We start from the raw sequence: 23,580 nt of genomic DNA on the forward strand, positions 1-23,580 counted from the left end.
GCGAATTCCTTGTAAAAGGGGGGTAGAGTCTTCAGATCAGACAAAGAGATATTCACCCTCTGGAGGGGTTCAGCAGGAAGACAGTGCTGCTGGCAAAATGGGCTCCAACGGGAGATCTGTCCTGCGGACCAATCAATGGAAGGATTATGCAGGCGCAGCCAAGGGAGACCCAACACAACTGGAACGGATGGGCAGGAAATAATTAGGAACGAAAGTCTTTCTTTATGCAGTGTCCCAACCTGCACAGGCAATTCCCCAGTCGTCATGGAGATAAATTCAGCCTCCAGGGGTCTGTCGTCAATGGCAGTGACACGGAGAGGAGTAGACAATGGGAATAAGGGAACTTCCATGTGTTTGGTGAATTGAGCGTCCATGAAGTTCCCAGCAGCTCCAGAGTCAATGAAAGCGGAGCCGACAATAGTCTTAGTGGCTAAGCGAATCTGTAATGGAAGGAGAAACCTGTGAGTGTTCTCTTGAGACTTCGGAGTAGTGCCCCCTACATGAGTTACCCTAGAAATACCTCGGGGAACAGAACTCGTGGGCTTCACCGGACAAGAGTTCGCAAAATGAGACTGTCCGCCACAATACAGACATAAGCCAGCCATTCGTCTACGGAGTCTTTCATGTTCGGATAGACGAGCCCTTCCAACTTGCATTGGTTCCTCCGGAGGAGAAGGAGAGGCTTGAGTAGCAGGAGTCTGCAGGAGAGGTCTCTGGAAGCGAGGTGCCAGCAAGGGTTGAAATCTTTTACAGCGCTCCCTCTACACTTGATGCTCTCTGAGCTGAGTGTCCACCTTAATAGAAAGTGCGATCAGATCCTCCAGCAGGTCAGGGAACTCTCTGGAGACAAGATCATCTTTAATGCGAATAGACAGACCTTGATAGAATACGGCCTTATAGGCATCGTCATTCCAGGAAGTCTCAGCCATCAAAGTTCTAAAGTCAATAGCATAGTCACTGACACTGCGGTTTCCCTGCCGGAGTTGCAGAAGACGAGAAGGGGCATTAGTGACCCGACCCGGGGCATCAAACACAGTACGAAATGCTTGAAGAAAAGCCTTGGCATCAAAAGTCAGCGGAGAATTCTTCTCCCAAAAAGATGTTGCCCACTCAAGCGGTTTGCCCACCAAACGAGACATCACATACCCCACCTTGGAACGTTCATTGGGGAAGTGCGAGGGTTGAAACTCGAACTGGATCTGGCACTGTGTAGCGAAACCTCTGCAGGCCTGTGGGTCCCCACTGAAGCGAGGAGGAGGCGGAATACGAGGCTCACCAGACGAGAAACCTGTGCTAGACGAGACGTCCGCCATGGGAGGATTTGCAGCCGCTTGGGAAGCAGGAGACACTGGAGGCACTCGGGAGAGAAGGGTATCGAGTGCCTGTCCTATGCGGTACTGCTGGGCTTCATATTCCTCCATGCGGGATGCCAGTCCGCGGAGCGCTCGTCCGACATCAGGCGTAGCTTCCTCAGTAGGATCCATGGCCCAAGTATAATGTCAGGGAGCCGGGAGCTCCCTCCAGGGAGGTTGTCAGGATCAAGGAGGAAGCCCTCTTGAGGGAACAAGGTCGCGGTGTCCAAAGGGTTAAACGAAGAATAGTCAGGATCCAGGCAAGAGTTCACAGGCAGGCAGAATACAACGAAGTCCAAAGTCCAGGCAAGGGGTCAGGATACAAGGCAGGAACAGGATAAGGCAATAAGGCACACAGGGAACCCAGGATATGCTTAGGGAAAGTAATCCTATACTTGGGCGCCATTCTGGCGTCTAGTTGGCGTTTTTATTTTCAAATTTGGCGCCATTCTGACGTCATTGACGCTCTGCGCCAACGTCGGCGCGCTGACGTCATCGCCCGGCGCCGCTACCCACGTCGCGGCCATGGGCGCCGCCATTTTGGGAGCGACGCCGGCAAGGATGGACGCGCCACCCGGAGCTCCTGGGCCTGCTCCAGGCGGCGATCGTTACAGGGTGCAAAGCTGGGGGGTGCCAGGCACGTACCTGCTCCGTCGCCTACCCCAAGTCTGGCCCCCTCTCTCCCTTGCGGAATATCCGTCTTTTTGAGTCCTGCACATGCGTGGCTAGCGCCAACTCACTGCTTTAGCAAAATGCGCAGTCTCAGCCGGCGCACCACCGGCGAGGTTGCCTAGGGAGCCTGGCCAGCTTTTCTCGGCTCTGGTTATTTTACTAGGGATGCACTGAATCTAGGATTTGGTTTGAGATCCAGCCTTTTTCAAGTAGGATTTGGCCGAATCCAAGTTCCTGGTCAAACTGAATTGGAGCCCTTAAAATCACGTGACTTTTTGTCACACAAACAATGAAGTAACTTGCGGATCTTTCTTTTCATTTTGTATTCGACCAACTCTTTCACAAAGGATTCAGTCGGATCCCAAAACAATGGATGCGGTGCATCCCCAGCTTTTACATAAAAGTCCCTTCCAAAAGAAGGGAGCAGAAAACCAGACTTTGGGACTTCACTTAGGTTTTGCTAAAGCAGTAATCCCCAACGAGTGGTTCGTAAGCAACATGTTGCTCTCCATTCCCACTGATGTTGCACCCAAGTGGCCTCAAAGTAAGTGGCTATTTTGAAATTCATGGCTTCAATTAAAGTTTTGGAGGTATAAAAACAAAGATTTGCTAGAGCCTCCTGTAGGCTAGCAGTCCACATGGGGCTACCAATTAGCGTATCACAAAATATACAAAACTTGACTTAATAACAGATTCAAATAATTTAAATAGTGTAAGTAAAGTTTATTTTGCTTGACTAACATGATAAAATAGGATTTGGAATTATTTTTTAGGGTGGCAGGTCCTTTTTAAAGAGGTTACAAAATAAGGTTCAAAGTCTAGAAATGCGAGGTTATCAATGCAAATGCTGAATGTTGAAGGCCTTCTTAAATGAAAAGGATTTACTGAACCCTTATAAAACCTCATCTTGAGTATGTGGTGCAGTTGTGCACACCATTTCTACTCAAAAAAATTTAGCTGGAAAAAGTACAGATACCTTCAACAAAAGGGGATAAAACAGTTAAAAGGGGGAAAAAAAAGTATCAAAACTGTTATTTTCTCTCTGTAGAAGAGACACTTTCAAGGAAACAAGATTTAGAGGGTCTTAGAGGGTGTGATTTTACTCAGGAAAATATCTAGGACTACAGTTAGTTTTAGGTATATCGTATTCGGTTTATTCATGTTATCATGTTTTTTTTTAAAGTGGACCTGTCACCCAGACACAAAAAAGCTGTATAAAAAAAGTAATTTTCAAATTAAACATGAAATCCAATTTCTATTTTTATGAAAGCATTCATAGCTGTTGTAAACTCATTTAAACATCTCAGCTGTCAATCAAATATTGTCTGCCCCTCCTCTATGCCCTGGGCATAGAGTGGCGGGGCAGACAATTACTTTCACTTTCCATTCAACACTTCCTAGATGTCACTGCTCTCCCCACATTCCCATGTTCTATTCACAATTTAATTGTGTAACCAAGGCATGGGGATGGACATCAGGTCCCCCATTCTGGTGCACAAGAAAGATTCTGAGATGATAGAAGACTTGTCTTAATAACAGTGTCCACGGAATGGCTCCTGCCTGCTTGTTATAATTATGAATTCCCAGACTGGAGGAAACAACAGTTAATTTTGCTTGACTGATATGATAAAATAGTATTATGAATAATTTTTTGGGGTGACGGGTCCCCTTTAAGGTATGATCTAAAATGCAGAACATTCTTATCCAGTGCTATTTGTAAAACAGTGAGGATTTGATTCTGTTTATTGTAATTTAGAAAACTTACAAAAATTTACAAAACTTGATCTTATGGAATAACCTTTAAAACTTCACACAAGTGGAATGATTCTGTAACATTTTAAAAATATATATGTATTGCCAATAGAATTTATGTTTAAATTAATATGCTGTCACTCTAACTGAAGTAATAATATAATTTTTCTGGATTTAGAAGTCGTGGGATTTAAATTCACATTAATGGACTAAAAAAATAAAAAGGATATATGTATTACGTGCTTCAGTTCGGTACATAATGGTGTTCTTCCATCTAAATTTAGACTGAAAAAATAATGGATTTTAAATTTTTTAATGCATTTTACATCACTTAGCTTTGTACTGTTCTTAAAGTTGAAACAAACCGTTAATTAAAAAAAAAACCTACCCCCCCCTTCCCTACATAGATCCCCCACCCTCCTCCCCCCAGCCTAGCTGCTAACCCGGGCAAATGACCCAAACTCTTTACTTAACCCTCCGTGCAGATTATTTTCAGCAGAGTTTACGGGCGCCATCTTCAGCCTCTTTGGTAAACTTCAGAATGAGACCGGCGCTTCAGCAATTTTCGTTTTCGTCTACTGCGCAGTTGTGTCAAAACCAAAAATTGCTCCAACCGCACATGTGCCACCGGCCTCATTCCGAAGATTACCGAAGAGAAGAAGATGGCTGTCGTGAACTCCTCTGGACAGAATCCGCACGGAGGTAAGATTTAGTAAAAGAGTTAGGGGCATTTGCCCAGGGTAGCGGCTAGGCTGGGGGGGGAGGGAGTTCTATGTAGGGTAGGGGATTTTTAATTAAGGGTTGAATTCTCCTTTAAAGGAACAATAACACAGAAAATTAAATTGTTTTAAATGAATGACCATATAATGTACTGTTACCATGCACTGGTAAAACTGGTGTGTTTGCTTCAGAAACTCTACTATAGTTTATATGAACAAGCTGCTGTGTAACCATGGGGGCAGCCATTCAAGCACAGGATACACAGTAGATAACAGATAAGTACTACTATAGTTTATATAAACAAGCTGCTGTGTAGCCATGGGGGCAGCCATTCAAGCACAGGATACACAGTAGATAACAGATAAGTACTACTATAGTTTATATAAACAAGCTGCTGTGTAGCCATGGGGGCAGCCATTCAAGCACAGGATACACAGTAGATAACAGATAAGTACTACTATAGTTTATATAAACAAGCTGCTGTGTAGCCATGGGGCCAGCCATTCAAGCACAGGATACAGAGTAGATAAATGTGAAGTTCTGAAGAATCCCATTGTATACTACAGAGCTTATCTGTTATCTGCTGTGTATAGTGCCCTATGCTCACCTACCTTGCTTACATCTTGACAAAACAATTATATGAACGAAGCATAACTACACAGAAATATAAACACACATATATATATATATATATATATATATATATATATATATATATATATATATATATATATATATATAAGCTCAAAAGAACATAAGTCTTTCACAGGATTCACAAGGCATGACATCTTGGGCAAGTGCAGATAAACACAGTTTCAACCGAGAATCTTATTATAGGAAGAAAATGGTTTGCTACATCCATGAAATGAGGTTGTGGAGTCAAGGTTTAGCACATCATTGAACTTACTGTTACAATTTGACGAGCTGGAGAGTTTATATCTTCAGGCATAATGAAATAAGACAGTAAATTTGCTCCACCTGCAAAAGGTTTTGCCTTTTTAAAAATGAAACTCCAATCAATAAACAGCAATACCTCGAAAAAATGTAACTGAATGCTCTGACAGCAACATCAAATTGCTCAAACTTCATATAAGAAAGCTAAAAGATACAATCTGTAGCACTCATTCTTGCCACCGTTCTAGTTTTCATTGCCACATCTGTTATCCAGAATTCTGTTCTAGGGCTGAAACTGAAGTTGAATGTATTAGGAGAGGAGAAGCTCTTATAGTAGAGTCCTGCAGCGGGTGGGGTAACCGCGGGTTACCCACAAAAACCTGCGGTACCCTGCGGGTAGACGTTCTGGGTGCGGGTATAGACACGGGTCGGCGGGTTTGCAGGTCAATAGCAATATTTACTCCTTTTTCTGGTCACGTCTACTTTCGATTATGTCACTTCCAGTTTACAATGAAAACACTTCCTGTTTTCCTCTTTTTGTCTGATCACAGCAGCGCGGCACATTTGAGTGCAAGTTGCAGCCACCACATAAAGGGAAGCAGGTATGTGGGACATCACATGCACGCCCCCTTACTCGCCTGCTATTCCATAGGTGGAAGATGGAGGACAAAACCTATGCTTAAAGGGGTTGTTCACCTTTAAATTTAAACTTTTAGTAGGATGTAGAGTGATTTTCTGAGACAATTTGCAATTGGTTTTTATTTTTTATTGTTTTTTGAGTTATTTAGGTTTTTATTCAGCAGTTCTCCAGATTGCTAGGGTCCAAATTACCCTAGCAACCATGCACAGATTTGAATAAGAGACTGGAATATGAATTGGAGAGGGAATGAATAGAAAGATGAGTAATAAAAATTAGCAATAACAATAAATTTATAGCTTTACACAGCATTTGTTTTTAGGTGGGGTGAGTGACCCGGTTTGAAAACTGATAAGAAAAAGGCAAATAATTAAAAAACTATAATAAATAAATAAAGACCTATTGAAAAGTTGCTTAGAATTGACCATTCTATAAAATACGAAAAGTTAACGTAAAGGTGAACCACCCCTTTAAGGTATGAAGAGCCAAATGAAAGAAAGATAAATTATCTGGAAAAGCCCAGGTCCCGAGCATTCTGGATAACAGGTCCCATACCCGGACTTGCAAAATGCAAATATATATCTGCATAAATAGTACTGTATGTACTGTAATGTATGTTCAAGTTCTGTATGGTAAACAAGCTAAATATTAGTCTCATTATTAGAAGATTATAATTGCAATTCAATTTCACATTACACGTTTCAATGGTGAAAACAAATGGGAACTTTGTATTGATTGAGACTCGTGAGATCTATTCTTCTTTTAAAAGGTTTCAGGCCGTCTTAAGGCAGAATTCAACCCATGTACTGAATCCTACTAGCATACCTCCCAACATTTTGGAAATAGAAAGAGGTGCAAAAAGATTTGCAGTGCTCAGCGCGTTCAAAATGTGTTTGACCACGCCCATTTATGTGGCCACACCCCCTTATTACCATGTCCATTTTACAAAATTTGGCAGGTTAGGAAAGTTTGAACACATTTCTGCTGTTTTTATGTGTTATTGCAGTTTTGCTAATGAAGGTGAATTGCCCTTTAAGCTGCAAGTCACAGTTTTCCCAAGAGACCTGCTGATCTTAAATTGTTACAATTGCTTCTTTGCTTATCTTACATTGTTACAAATTGATCTAAATATCTATTCTGGGCTGTCTGCCAAAAGCCAATAAAGTTAGATACTTTATATCTTTTTCTGGCTGTTCAGTGCAGGAGATATAAAGAAACTCAGGACATTTCAGTAACAATCCGGGACTATGGGTTGAGCTGTCAAAAACGGGACGATGTACTAGGAACTGCATGGTACAGAATTCACATACAGTATTGTTGTAAACTTCTTACCACATGTGTGGCCTTCAAATGTGTACCATCAAATCTGCACAAATTTGTACTGTCTTCCAGAAATATGTCGCACTCTTCAAGTTCCTGAGCATTACATGGAGGTTTCTCACTCTCCGGATTGGGATTCTGAAAAAGAAGAGTAAAAAATAATGTTTTTTATATAATTCATATATATGAATATAATTCATCATTTATTTATTATGGGCAGGGACACAAGTGCAGCCTTTTTCATACACTTAGCACTTGTTTGCACTACTGTCCCTTGTACCACATACATAGATAGGCACAATACTTTATTCTCCACAATGCACAACTCCACAAAAAACATAACTTAAGCTTTTTGAAAAGTAAACACAATTTCAAGCAACTTTGCAATATACATCAATTAAAAAATATGCAGACTTTTCATAATTTGTAATGATTTGGAACAATTCCCTAAGCCTCGCCCCCTGCTCTCCTGCTGATCTGTCTGACTACTTTGCTGAGTTGGCTGACTACTGTTACTTTGTATCAACAGCCATCTGTCCTCAGCCTGCATCCTCCAAACCCCACATTTCCTTGCACATGTGATTTCAATAAGGAAAGGAACATCATAGTGCAATGCATTGTCCCTCCTTCCCTGCCAGAAAAGAATTGTTTAACAGCTGGATTTCCACATAGAAAATGGCATTTGTTCATAATTTTGAAGAATCCGGTAACGATGATGGGTATATTAGGGGTTTCCGTGTTATGTGGGCCTCTTTATCAAATTTGGCTTGGAAGCCGGAGTTCCCCTTTAACATATGGGGCCTTTTCAAAAACATGGTTGTGTCGGATTAATTAATTGCACTATGCACCTTACCACCAATTAGTGAATTAGCCCTATGGATGCATGCTGATTTATTTGCTGTCCATGTATCTTTGTCAGTGATACAATGCAAAAGTCTTACAGAAATGTATCCTGTTATAGAGATCTGTTATTAAGCATAATTAATTTCTGTGTTCATTAATGTAATGGACAGGCCAAGGAGAAGGAGCTAATGAACACAAATCCTTAATTATTCTTGAGCTGCTGTTCTACGGGTAAGCCTCAAGTCAGTTTTTTTTTTCCAGCAGCAATTCTTATATAATAGCCAACGTAATGGTTAGGTCTCATAATTATAAAACATATCGAACAAAATAAAAAAACAAAATCGAATTGTGTGAGGATTCTACTATTTTACCTGGATGCATGGCAATGGCCAGCTTCCCCAAAAATGTGCTAAATCCCCATAATAACTCAATTGAGGTTTAAATACCAGTTTCTGGTATAAGACAGTACAGGTATGGGATCTGTTATACGGAAACCGGTTGTCTAGAACGCCACAAATTACACAAAGATTGCCTCCTATAGACCCCATTTTATCCAAATTATCCAGATTTGTATGGGATCTGTTATCTGGAAACCCATTATCCAGAAAGCTCCGAATTATGAAATGGTCACCTCCAATAGACTCCATTTTATCTAAATAGTCCACATTTTTTAAAATGATTTCCTTTTTCTCTGTAATAACAAAACGGTACATTGTACTTGATTCAAACTAAGATATAATTAATCCTTATTGGAAGCAGAGCCAGCCTATTGGGTTTATTTAATGTTTACATTATTTTGTAGAATACTTATGTTATTAAGATCCAAATTACAGAAAGATCCATTATGCTGAAAGCCCCAGGTCCCGAGCATTCTGGATAATAGGTCCCATACCTGTACATGTTTCTTGTATTTTGTATATCATAGGGATGCACGGAATCCAGGATTCGGTTTTGGATTCGGCCAGGATTCAGCCTTTTTTAAGTCAAGCGGATTTTATTAAATAACGTTCCTCCAGAACCCATGGTGCTTTACATAAGACTGCAAGACTATTCTGGGTGCATCTAAATGAGGGTTTTTGAAGTGAACAGCCCTAGCAGGTACATGGTCTTGCTGGGCACGGTACACATACATTTATGTAGAGTTTTTCAGAGGTTTGTACAGTTCCTTATGAATATATTCAGTTCAGTCCTTTGGAGTTGAGATGCCTGATGGCTTGTGGAAAAAAACTGTTGCACATTCTGGAAGTCAGCGCTCAAATGCTGCGGTATCTTTTACCGGATGGTAGGAGGGTAAAGTGATCATGTGCAGGGTGGGTGATATCCCTGACAATGCTGGTAGCCTTCTGGAGACAGCGAGTGGGGTAAATACCCATAATGGCGGGAAGTGAGACCCCAATGATCTTTTCCGCTGTCCTCACCACCTGCTGCAGGATCTTGCGATCTGATGCAGAACAGTTTCGATACCAGGTAGTGATACAGCAACATAAAATGCTTTCAATAGATCCTCTGTAGACGATAGTGAGGATAGATGGTGGGAAGTAGGCTTTTTTTCCGCTTACGCAGAAAGTAGAGACGCTGCTGTGCCTTCTTCACTGTAGAGCTGGTGTTAAGGGTCCAGGAGAGGTTCTCTGCTAGATGTGCCCCAAGGAATTTGGTACTCTTGACGATTTCTACCGGAGATTCGTTAATGTATAGAGGAGGGTGATCACCACGTGTTCTCCTGAAGTCGACAACTATTTCCTTTGTTTTTTTTGTGTTCATAGACAAATTGTTGACTCCGCACCAGTCCATTAGCCACTTCACCTTTTGTCTGTACGCTGATTCGTTGTTCTTGCTGATGAGACCCACCACGGTTGTATCATCAGCGAACTTGATGATGTGATTTGACCCATGCTTTGCCACGGTGTGAACAGCAGTGGACTGAGCATACAGCCTTCAGGGGCTCCCATGCTCAGTGTGATGGCGCTAGAGATGTTTTTCCCCCATTTGGACTACCTGAGGTCTCTTGGTCAGGAAGTCCAGGATCCAGTTACAGATAGAGGTGTTCAGGCCCAACATGCTCAGATTGACACTCAGGTGCTGAGGAATGATTGTATTGAATGCTGAGCTGAAGTCTATGAACAGCATTCGTACATACGTGTGTCTTTATTGTCTAGGTGAGTGAGTGCCAAGTGCAGGGTAGTTGCGATGGCATTGTCTGTTGAGCGATTGGAACGGTAGGTGAACTGCAGTGGGTCTAGAGATGGTGAGAGCAGGCCTTTCATGTGTCTCATGACCAGCCTCTCGAAGCACTTCATTATGGTGGATGTTAGAGCGACGGGACGATAGTCATTGAGGCAGGACACATGAGGCTTCTTTGGCACAGAAATAATGATGGACTCCTTGAAGCAATTCGGGACAACAGCAGTGCACAGGGACATGTTGAAAATGTTGCTGAGAACATCCGCCAGATGGTCTGCACATTCTCTGAGCACTCTTCCAGGGATATTGTCTGGTCCTGCAGCCTTATGTGAATTGACTCTGCAAAGAATATTCCTTACATCGGTCTTGGTCAGACATAGCACCTGGTCGTTGTGTGCAGGGATGGACTTTAACACCTTCATGTTGTTCATTTCATCAAACCGGCTGTAAAATCTATTCAGCGTGTCTGGAAAAGAGGCATCCCCATCACCGGCTGATGTTGTTTCTGTGAACACAAGGATGCAGCAGTCTCTGAATTCCTGCAGGGTGGCTCTCTGAAGGCGATTGTAGTCTAATTAATTTTCTAGAGAGCAGACAGAGAGAAATATAGATGGGACAGCTGGCCGTTTGGGGTTATTACTTAGCCTAGCACGTATGCCCGCTCTCTAAGTAACACCGCTTGCGATGTCCTTTCCTTTGGCACTCAGCAGGCAATGCAGAGAACTGGGGGTCTGGTTCCCGCAGTAGGTCGAGGTCTCGCAACTTTTTCCGCAGATCATCTTGCAGGTGAGTTGCCAGTAGATCCTTGCACCGCAGCAATGCTTCACGTCGGTAGATGCGCACACCGCCCGCTCGAGTTCATCTCGCAAGACACAGGAAGCACAACAGTCAAAAGGGTCAAGTACCTAGGCTGCTACTGCTACCAGTACATCGCCATCTTGGAACCTCCTCACACAGCAGTCACCACAGCAGTGCCTGTTGAACATTTAAATGCATGGGGCCTGTGATTCTCAACTTTCCACCATACAGTGTATCAGTTCTCCAAGCAGCTTAGGCCCACTCGCAACAATGTTTTTTAGTCCCCAGAAGCCCTAGATAATTTGCAACAGCGAAGCCTAAACCTCGCAACAGTGCGCTTAATCAGATCATCGCTCCCCCTCGCTCAGCGCCTGGGAAACATTCAGTGCGGTGCTGGAGGGTCGGGAGCAAGCGTGACCTCAGCCAGGGAGAACATCGCTCTCTCCTCGCTCAGCTTCAGTGCGGTGCTGGGGGGTCGCGAGCAAGCATGACTTGCGAGCCGCAATGTAAATTTGTGTGTATAGAAGTTCGGGTTGGATGAAGGATGAGCCAAAAGATGTTCCGGGTCCGCCAGCAGTCCAGAGAGGACGCTGCTGCTACTGCTGCGCCGCCATCTTGCAGAATCCAGGTCTGTTCCTGCTGAATTTTATAATCCTTCTTTATGCTGCCTAATTCGCCATAAATTAGCACTGCATGTAGATCAGTTGTGTAGAGATCAGAACGGAACAGATAGAAGATGAGCCAGGTCTACCAGCACGATCAGGATCAGTAGTCTTGCACCGGGGTCTGGAGAGGCCGCTGCACCGCCATCTTCACATGCAATTGTATACAGCAGGATTCGGCCGAATCTTTGTGCCTTGCTGAACCGAATTTGCATTAGGTGCGGGTACGGGAATCACGTGACTTTTCGTCACATAAGAAGAATTTTTTCCACTTTTTACTTTCCTGCCCCTAATTTGCAAATGCAAATTAGAATTTACCAGGGATTCGGCCGAATCCCAAATAGTGGATTTGGTGCATCCCTAGTATATGACTACACTATAAAATTGCCTATAGGAAAATAGCCAAATATTATGGAGGTCCACAGGTTAACTTAACTTTAACACATGGGCTCATTTATAATCCTTGAACAAAGTGAGATTACTGCCTAGTCATGCCACTGGACTGCATCCCAATGCCCTTCATTACTTACATATATAAATATTTTCTTTTGTTTTTTTTTATATAAGCTCTAAAGTTCATTCTTCAACCTTAATAATACATATTTATAATAAAAACGGCAAGCAATGTGAAGTTTTGTTGCCATTAAAAGCAGTTTGTATTCGTGCCTCTCCTTCAGCAAGATAAATTAAATGATCAGGGCCTTAGTTGAAGAGGCAAAGCAGCACTCTTTTCTTTCCTGTATTTATTATGTTGTTGATAAAACAGCCTATCTTAATGGCACCTAAATGGGAGAAAATAAGGTGGGTAAGAACACTGGGGACAAGAAAAATCAATCTAGCTAATCAAGAGCACTCTTCATGTGAACATTAGATCTTCATGTACTGTACTTTATTTCTCCCTGCATGCTTTATTTGCAGGCTATGGTTTTAGTTTGCCATTAGATTGTTAACAAGTATTGCTCACACAAAGTGCAGGTGTTAAGTGACTGTTTTTTTCCTTCAGGCCGGTTAACCATCATGTAGCACATAAAGGGGCAGACTTATTCAGGTTCGAATGGTAAATTCGATTTAGAACTTTCGAGTTGAATCTTTGGTCAAAACTCACAAATTTGAGTTGGGAAGAATCCAAACTCAAATTTGAAATTTATCATACCTTGACCCTGGAAGTAACTCAAATTCGATAGGTCGCCCGCTAAAACCTGCAGAGGTCCGTTGACCCATTGGAAGATGTTAATAGCCTTCCTGACATTCAAGTTTTTTTGTTTTTCTTTCCGGAAAAAACTCGATTCGAATGGAGTTGGAATTTGATTCGGTTCAGTAATATTCTTTTGAATTTAGCGGTTACAGTTTTTACTTGAATAAGATACTGTTCGAGTTTCAAAGTCATTCAAGGTATAAAAACAAACACTCAACCTTTGATAAATCGGTCCCAAACTGTGTTACTGACTTTTCACAAGTGATCTGCACAGTCCAAACAAAATGGTATATAATCTCTCTCTGCAGATCACACTTAGGAAAGGAAATTAGAGAATAAGCTGATGAACGGAACAGGGATGCACCGAATCCAGGATTCGGTTCGGGATTCGGCCAGGATTCTGCCTTTTTCAGCAGGATTTGGCAGAATCCTTCTGCCCGGCAGAACCGAATCCGATTATGCAAATTAGGGGCGGGGAGGGAAATCGCATGACTTTTAGTCACAAAACAAGGAAGTAAAAAATATTTTGCCCTTTCTACCCCTAATTTGCATATGCAAATTAGGGTTCGGATTCGGTTCGGTATTCGGCCGAATCTTTCACGAAGGATTCGGGGGTTTGGCCGAATCCAAAATAGTGGATTCGGTGCATCCCTAGAACGTAATACAGAGACACAATTAATAATGCTAAATAAGCAGTACATTGTGGTCGTCAGTAAAATCATACACAGAGCACATTCCTTACCGACATAAAACAGAATTGCAAAATTGCAGGTCTTAAAGAATAGAGAAAACACCAAGGGATAGATAGTGTGGTCAGGCAACTATCAGATACTGTATATTAGGGATGCACCAAATCCACTATTTTTGATTTGGCCGAACCCCCGAATCCTTTGTGAAAGATTCGACCTGAATACCGAACCTAAATCTTAATTTGCATATGCAAATTAGGGGTGGGAAGGGGTAAACATTTTTACTTCCTTCTTTGTGACAAAAAGTCATGTGATTTCCCTCCCCAACCTTAATTTGAATATGCAAATTAAGATTCGGCCGGGCATAAGGATTCGGTCAAATCTGAATCCTGCTGAAAAAGGCAGAATCCTGGCCGAATCCCGAACCGAATACTGAATTAAGCATCCCTACTGTATATCTCAGCATCAGATGCAGCCTCACCAACTGGTTGTCCTACCTAAACCCTTTATTTTATTACATTATCTAAATGCAAAAAATGTGAGCAAGGACAAGGGAAAAAGTTTTTTTTTTTTTTTTAGAAAACTATTTTCATTCATCCTAATAGCTTTACATGCTGCTCTCCAAGAATAGAAGATACTAGTCAGTCAGATTTAGGTTTTTATTAGCGCGTGCTAGTAGTTTCTATTTCTAGCCACACTTGGATCAACCACATTATCCAATCTGATCGTCAACTGAATTGGCAGATTAGTGGCCCATATATAGGGCCCTACATTAAATATTTTGAGCTCTGATGTGACTACACTTTGAGATGAACACCCAATGCAGATTATGTGGTTTGCCATCTATCCCCTATCTGCACGTGTATGGGTCATCAAAGATTGAGCTACACCTTCTCTAATAATCAGACTATGAAGCCCATAGGCCTTACTATCATTTGGGTAAACTAGTGCCAATCTAGCACAGTATGTGATTAATCAGTCACTTGGCTGCATTTTGCTTGATCCTTACTGTTCAAAAAGGTTTGTTTAAAAACATTAAATGTTTTTGATACCCTCTGTATTGTTGCAGTACACAGAGCTTTCAAACTACAAGAAGGTCCTCTGCTCCCTTTGTCAGAAGTTAGAGGCTCTTTTTCTTTTTGACCAAGAAGAAATGGGAAAAAAAAGAAATTTAAGATGTTTGATGTATCCAATGGTTCTAAAAAATCTTTGCAGTTTTAATGCAAAAACAACAGGGATGGAACGGAGTCCTGGTGGAGACCCTGTGTCAACTCCTTGCAGCTTTGCTCAAGCCATTTAATCCCCTGCATCTTAGGCACCAACAATTTACAGAAAGAGGAAGAGACTAGAGAGCATAAGATATGAAGTATTAAAATAATGACGACATAAGATAAGTTGAAGTGCATTGCTTACTATATCCTCAGAAGTGAGATGCATGAGTTTCTCGGCTATTGCAGCAGTTTGTGCAGGATCTGCTATGTATTCTCCTTGTTTGTCAGCAATGACCAGTTCTGCCCACGTGCATCCTGGCTCCCGCTTGGTTAAAGTCACCTCTACACTGCAGGAAATAAACAAACAGTGACTATTTTGGTAAATTAGTTACAATTTTTTATATTAAAGAATTGCTATAAGTCAGAACTGGACATGCTTGCTTAAAGAACAACTAAAGCTTAACTAAAGAAGTAGGGCAGAAATATTTATTTTGTTTTAGGCTTCTGTACCAGTCAAAGGAAACCACAGCCCCTTAGCAGGGAAGATCTGTGCCTACAAAGATATATATATATATATATATATATATATATATATATATATATATATATATATATATATATATATATATATATATATATATATATATATATATATATATATAGATATATTAATATATTATATAATGAAGAAGAGGAACAAGCACTCCAGATTTGTGTTTCAATGTGCTTTGTCTTTTTTTTTACTTCATTCTGCAGCTTTATAAAGAATATATACAGTATATTGCAATATATGGACAAACGATCCCTGTTTTGTTTAAAGGGTAAGGCATTTTTCAGTAGCAGTATGCACAAAATGTCTCTGTCTTAAATATATTGATAATGGGTTGAGTGCAGAGGACTCTTGTATTTGTCTATATGTATTTTGTGGTCACAGCCTCATTGCACCCCCGCCTAATAGTTTTAAAAACTAGTGGTGAGCACAACTTTCCCTTGTTTGTTATAGTTATACAGGAGCAGTGACCAGCTCCATGTTGTAGCTCCCACCCTTCCCAGCTATAGTCAGGTGATCCCACTGGTGTCTAATAAAAGGGCAGCCAAGTATGGAGGTTTACTTTGAAAGCAGCAAGTAAGTTGCAGGTAAAACTTAGTCCCTTTGTCAAATGTATAATGAAACTATAGAATTCTTAATGAATCAGATGAAAATTGAGCATAGGACTGGCCAGATATGGAATGACTTTGACGTAGTTGGCCAGCTTAAATATATTGCAATATATGGACAAACAATCCCTGTTTTGTTTAAAGGGTAAGGCATTTTTCAGTAGCAGTATGCACAAATGTCTCTGTCTTAAATATATTGATAATGGGTTGAGTGCAGAGGACTCTTGTATTTGTCTATATGTATTTTGTGGTCACAGCCTCATTGCACCCCCGCCTAATGGTTTTTAAAAATTAGTGGTGAGCACAACTTTCCCTTGTTAGCTTTATAAAGGATCCCCGATTAGTAAATAATTCATATAATTGGAACATGGCACCTCAGAAACAAACACAATTAGCATCAGAATTTAAAAAATGCAGCCCTGTAGCATCAGCTTATATGACCTCATTTTCTGCTTGATAATTTGCGACAACACCTAAGCTTAGTCAATAAATAGCTTTTCAAATCACAGTGAGCTTGTGCGTGTCGCAGACACTCCTAACAAAATCCAAAATGGGAAACTCCTGTGACAACTACCTGCATCATTACTACTATACAGTAGAGATGTTGAATCTTTCAGCTAGTTCAGCTTATAAAATATGGCATTTCTAGCCATATTTATTTTTAGGGTTTATTGTTGTGAAGAGCCTTCAGTTTTAACTGGTACCTGTACTTGCCAGTGACTCCTAAAAGACTGGAAGAAAAAGTAGGTTACAGCCTTTACATAGTCACCTATGTATGGGATTTAGAAGACTTTCCTTTCTGCGTTCAAAACCCCAATACACAAATGCACTCAAATCCTATCACCTTTCTAAATTGATTATTAACATGCAGGCTTAATTCCTGCAGCGCTCACCCCTTTACGGAGAGGGTCCGGGTCGCTTAATTCATCACATTCAATATGCATTGATAATATACTGGTCACTCACTGCTCCTGGTCTCTGGTCCGAGTGTGACGCCCTGAACCCGCAGCTTTGGGAGGCTTTCGCAACCAATATGACAACCTTACGGAGTGCACTCAACAGATCAGTAGACAGCAGTGAAGTAAAACAGTTTTATTTACCGACAATCTCACTAACGCGTTTCGTGTGATCCCACACGTACTCAACAGATCAGTAGACAGCGGTGAAGTAAAACAGTTTTATTTACCAGACAATTTCCCTAACGTATGAGTACGTGTGGGATCACACGAAACGCGTTAGGGAGATTGTCCAGTAAATAAAACGACTTCACTGTTGTCTACTGCTCTGTTGAGTGCACGTCGTAAGGGTATTGTATGCGTTCTGCATGCAAAGGTTGCAATGGCAACCCCCTTTGAATGAGGCTTTCCTTTTATAAAAGCTATACCATACACACATATTGTACCCCTAGGTCATACACAGAGTGGCTCTTGGGGCCATTTCTTCACTATTCTTGCCAAAAAAACCCACGACTGTCATTTTTCAGGGGAGAATTGTTTAATATCAGCCTTGCTCACAGCCCCAGCCATGCGATATTTAGATTTGGATATGATGTGAAGAAAATAACAAATGCAGCATTCACAGCACTCAAAACCAACTTTTCCAGTCACAGAACTGACCTTTTTGTCTGTCCGTAGAGGACAAGAGCTTTCTGTAAAGTATACCAATTTTGAAATGTGCTACAAATACAATGCAGTTTCACAATGGGTGAACACATCTATTTAGTGGCCCTTTAAGTGCAACTCACGCTAATTCTATTCTTTGGCAAGAGCTTTTGTAGTCGCAAATGTTAAAGGAGGAGGTGCAGAACATCAAGCGGGCGATCAGCAGAGAACAAAATACTTGGCTTTGCCATGTTAATACGAGGAAATGGGATTTCATCAAAGAGAGCAAATGACAACCTCTCAGATGTCATTAGAATTGTGAATGAAGGGTGTACTACCTATATATAGATTTAGATTCCCTGGAATAAAAAAAAAGAGAGAGGTTTGAACACATGAAAGCGACCTTGGCAGGATGTATAATCTACTGACTCAAAAGGGGAACAAAGCATACTCCCGAATGCTCTTAATAGAGTGAACTGAAGGAGAAGCAAGCAAATAAATCAGAACATAACAATAAAAAGAAAGCTTTTGTACCCACATACAATACTGAATTTGTTAATTTGTTAATTGGGAAATTGACTTCCAAAAATTCATAAGAAATATTAAATTAAAAATACACTTTGGTTCCCAAACTGCCTTAAGTCCAAGTGTTACTAAGGAACCCATAGATATTTTGAAAGGGTTCAAAAACACTAGTACATTTGTGCCAGATGTTAATAACGAATTTCTCTCCGCTTTTGAAAAAATAGTCACGCATGAGGTGAAACAAATTTGGGATAAAAACAATGCTGCAGGCCATTCAACTAATTTATCATATAATGAAAGGGCCGCACTTCAAAAATTAAAGTCCAATGAGTCATTAGTAATACGCAAAGCGGATAAAGGTGGGGCTATTGTGGTAATGAATAAGGAGGCATACCTTGAAGAAGCTCTTAGACAACTAAACACACCAGGTCACTACGAGAAAATTGGGAATGACCCCACAGGTATTATTAAGAAAGAGATTGAATTGTTAGTATCACAGGCAATGGTTAATGGTCTTATCCCGAACCATGTAAAGGATTTCCTATGCAAAGAGTTCCCAAGGATACCCGTGTTATACCTCTTGCCAAAAATACATAAATCTCTAGAAAAACCCCCAGGAAGACCAATAGTGTCTGGTATTGACTCAGTGCTGGAACCCCTTTCTAAATTTGTGGATACTTTTCTACAACCTTTGGTTACAAATATACCCACTTGCCTTATCGATACCACTGTTCTACTCTGTAAATTGAGGGATCTTGGGAAAATCAGTACCAATGTAAAATTGTACAGTATCGATATACAGAGCCTCTACACCTCTATCCCGCAGGAAGAAGGTATAGGATATGTAGAGGAAGCTTTACTTGAAACTAACATCTCTCACCAACTGCTGTATTTCATTATTGATTGTCTGTCAATTGTGCTTAAAAAGAATTATTTCAGATTCTCTGGCGAATTTTACTGGCAAAAACAAGGGACATCGATGGGTGCGGCCGTCGCTCCTTCGTTTGCCAATATTTTTGTCCATAGAATTGAAAAACAGTTGTTCTTGATTGCACCATATATACAGTTTATAACTGGTTTTTACAGATTTGTGGACGATATTCTCGTCCTTTGGGATGGCCCAGACGCAGCCTTTACTGAAATGATAACTCATGCCAATAAAGCCCATCCCACTATTACATTTACTACAGAAACGGGGGGCCATTGTATTAATTTCTTAGATGTCACAATAACAATTGACAATGGCAACATCAGCACCAGCCTTTATCGATAAGTAAGAGTACCGAGAAAAACAATATTTTACTCGCATCCAGTTTTCATGCCCCTAAAATAATAAGAGCAATTCCGAAGGGTCAGTTCATACGGGCACGGAGGATTACGTCCGATGACGATCACTACATAAAGGCGGCTGACACTCTCAAACATAGATTCCTTAAAAGAGGGTATAAACCTAGGAATATTGAACACCATGTTAAAGAGGTGGGTACAATTCCGAGGCATGAGTTACTCAAATACAAACCCAAAGAGAAAAAGGACATTTTCCCACTTGTAAGCCAGTATAATGCACAGAGTAAACAGATTGAACGGATTGTTCACAAATTTTGGCCACTGCTACAACAAGAAAAAACACTCAGAGGCCCCTTAGCAAAACCCCCAATATTTAGCTATAAGAAAGGGAAAAGCCTCCGAGATCTGTTATGCCCCTCTGAGATCAATCACCCCCAATTGAAAGGAGCTACAAGGTTCCTAGGCCAACCCAAGATGGGCACATTTGCCTGCTTGAATTGCAACTGTTGCTCCTCCATCATCAAAGGGGACACTTTGAGACATCCTGCTAACGGCACACCAGTGAAAATAAAACACTATGCCACTTGCGATACGAATAACGTGATTTACCTTCTAAAATGCCCGTGTGGACTGGCTTACATTGGCCAGACTAAAAGATCTGTGAAGACTCGAATTAAAGAGCACAAAGGTAACATACGTAATTACAAGAAAGGGACAGCCACGGACACTACAGTGTCAAGGCACTTTAAGGAAGCTAATCATAATCAGTCACAATTGAGATGGGCTACTTTAGAGGTGATTAACTCCCCACAGCGAGGGGGGAACCCCAAAAGGAGAATACTACAGAGGGAAGCATATTGGATCAAGAAGTTAGATACAATGTACCCTAAAGGCATGAATGACAGCTGGAGTGTGAAATGCTTCCTTTGACACTGTTACAATGTTGAGCTTACTTGTACAGTTAAACATGGTTCTCGTAACTGTTTCTTGTTATTGATGCCTTATTTGCTTCTTTTTCAGATAACTGATTTCTGAGCCCTTGAGATTTACATTATATGTACGGCTATTGGTAAGAGTTATGGGCATATCTTTTTCCTTCCATAATTATTGAGCAATTTATCAGGATATGTTTGTGGTAGGTCCAGAAATGGGCAGTTCCTTGAGTATTTTTTCCTATTTTTTCCTTTTTTCAATTTTTCCTATTATTTAACATTTATTTGAAGAGACTTTTTTGAGTTGTTTCCAGAAAATGTTACACGATGGACTGAATAAATTAAGGACATTTTGCATACAAGGACTTCCTAATTACCGCTAATGCTTATCTTGTCACGTGACCTCACTTCCTGTTTCACTCCTTAAATGTTTGTTAACACTGACCATTTGTACACTTGATAAAGGGCACCCGCCCGAAACATGTTGTGTCCAATAAAAGGAATTTAGCAGCAAGTTCTGCTCTGTTTGCTTTCTCTCAGTACTTCGACATATTGGATATAAGATTAGCACCTGGAGCGGGGGTGTTCAACTGAGATTGAGAGCAGTAAACCACCATTCCCCAGTCGCATATTCTTTTCTTTGTAATAAAAAGAAAGCACTGCTGAATGGCTGCAACAGTGTGAGAGAAAGTGCTGCTACCAAAGGCAAACACAAACTCCAAATAAGTGAATGAAAAAACAAAAAAGAAAAATCCCAGACAAAGAGGAAAACATCCAGAGATATATGAATGGGATTAAAACTATTGTAGAGTTTCTGAAGCAAACACACCAAGTTTATAAGTGCAGCACAAAAGTACATTATATTTCCATTACTTTATAACACACATTTTTTGGTGTTACTGACACAATCGCATCAGAAATAAAAAAAAATGTTTGCCCATAAATCACAGCGATAAATAAAGGCAACCTATTGCTTCCTACTGTATCTTTTTTAACGAATATAGTAAATAAGTAATTTTCTGTAGCCAAACCTTACCTCCGTCCTTCCTTCATTATCCAAGCACTGCTTTCACAATCAACATCCGAATAGAGCTGTCCTTTCAGAAAAGTGCCTTGATCTTTTATAGAGATATCAATCTCACCAGGAAGAAACTTGATGTTAAGATCATCTTTGGTCTTGCCTTCGGGAAGCTGGAATGTGAGCGTTACGTCCTCACCAGTTTGTTGCCAATTATAGAGAGGTTCTACAGAAAGATGCACAGCTCAGATTTAGGATTAGAAGCAAACTATATAATTCAATAGCCGACGTGCTGCGACTATTACGTTTTTGCAGTTAGACAGACAGATTTTGACTTAAAGGACAAGGAAAGGCAAAAAATACAATCCCATTTTTACTTTCTTTAATGAAAAAGAAACCTATCTCCGATATACTTTAATTAAAAAATGTGTACCGTTTTGATAAGAAACCTGACTATATGCAGTGAAATTCTCCCTTCATTTACTGCTGTGGATAGGAATTGTCAGATGGTCCCTAACTGCTGAGCAGGGAGACAATCATACTTATGAACAGCAGGGGGAGCCCCCATCTTACTTCCCAGCCATGCAGAATTCAAGCAGCTTTGTTTATGAAGATCCCTAAGCAGCCCAGACCACACTGAGCATGTGCACAGTCTTAGTCTTGTAAAGATGTATAACAAAGTTACAAGATGGTGACCCCCTGTGGCCAACTTTGAAAGCATAAACTATTTGTTTGATTAGGCTTGTGGTGCAGTAAGTTCATGTTTAGTATACAAAATACAGCATTTCTAGCCTTATTCTATTTTAGACTTTCCTTGTCCTTTAATAGCAGCTTCAGAGTAACAGCTCTTCATACATGAATGTCAGCTTATCTTTTAGATTTACATGCCTGCAGCACAGATATAAAACTGCTTAGTTTCTGTAGTAACACCACAAGACATCAGCTACGTGTATGGCAGAAGGAGCAGAGATTATCACAGGACAAGGACCCGGTTTAAAATAGGGACCCTGTTTAACAGCCCTGAAAAAACCCTAGAAAGTGGATCCTGTTATGAAAAGTGATATTCATGGCTTTATTCAGCTGCCCATGCCTCCCTTGATGCCCCAACAAACTTATTAAAATGGTTATTCATATGCAGCAACTGCATGAAAAGATTTGCGACTGGAAACGTTTTGGAAAATTATTTTTACTTTGCCATAAACATTTTACAAAAGGGGAGGGGGGGTTTATCTATAATGTCCGTCACAATATTGGTGCAAACAGTTTTGCACCATTTACGATTTACCAGCTTGCTTGAAATGGAAGGTATACATGGCAATTTTTCCAAAATATATTGGCACGACTTAACAAGATCAACCAATTTGAGATTTCCAATAAATGTGTGAAATCATGGGGAAAAAAACAATACGGTTGCAGGATTTTTGCTGTGATTTTTGATAAATGTACCATAACCTATAAGGGTAGGACTCGAAGGTGCGGCTCAAGCAGACGCGTCGCCATGCAACAAAACGCATGTGAAGTGTCGGGTGTCCTGAAGATACAGGGTGTGAAGGAGAAATCGCATGTTAGAACTACATTTATCTGACTGTCGGATGAAAACTCAGTGTGCATCATTTTCATCCGACAGTCGGATCAATGTAGTTCTTACCTGTGACTTCTCCTTCACTTCCTGTATCTTCAGAACATCCGACATGTCGCATGTATCTCGTCGCATGGTGACGTGTTGGTTCGAGCCGCACTGTCAATTGTAACAGCAGAACGCATTATAGTCAAAGAAAGGCAAATTCACAGAGGTGGTGCCTACATCTTAACAGCCCCATTTAATTTTTTTCCCCTGCTGTTGCTTCCTTTAGTAAAAATGTACCGGCACCGACAGCAGCGGCACCCCACCTTTCCCAGGAGTCCTAGTGCTGACTTCATTTTATGCATGCGTAGTTGAATAAAATTAAAAAACAAGGTTACAGTAATGCATGTGTGCAAGTCTAGGTCTGCCGAGGGACAACTGTGGAAGGTAACAAGATGGCAGCAGTGTTAGTTTTCTCCTGGACAACGTATTTTTTTCATGTTCGAACATCTAACATATTTCAAACTGCCAGTAGTTTCACCTTTCCTTGATCTTTAAGTTTATATATG

General features: G+C 40.8%; 1 protein-coding gene across 1 annotated transcript in view; it reads right to left on the bottom strand.

Moving 5' to 3' along the window:
- nudcd1.S (NudC domain containing 1 S homeolog) overlaps positions 1–23,580 on the bottom strand; it is a 76,544-nt gene that overhangs the window by 20,031 nt on the left and 32,933 nt on the right. The window contains 3 exon segments of the mRNA NM_001087312.1: positions 7,360–7,485; positions 15,129–15,273; positions 21,466–21,673. Of these exon segments, the coding sequence (NP_001080781.1) occupies positions 7,360–7,485; positions 15,129–15,273; positions 21,466–21,673 (479 nt within the window).

This window comes from Xenopus laevis, chromosome 6S (assembly GCF_017654675.1).
Source record: "Xenopus laevis strain J_2021 chromosome 6S, Xenopus_laevis_v10.1, whole genome shotgun sequence".
Taxonomy (NCBI): Eukaryota; Metazoa; Chordata; class Amphibia; order Anura; family Pipidae; genus Xenopus; species Xenopus laevis.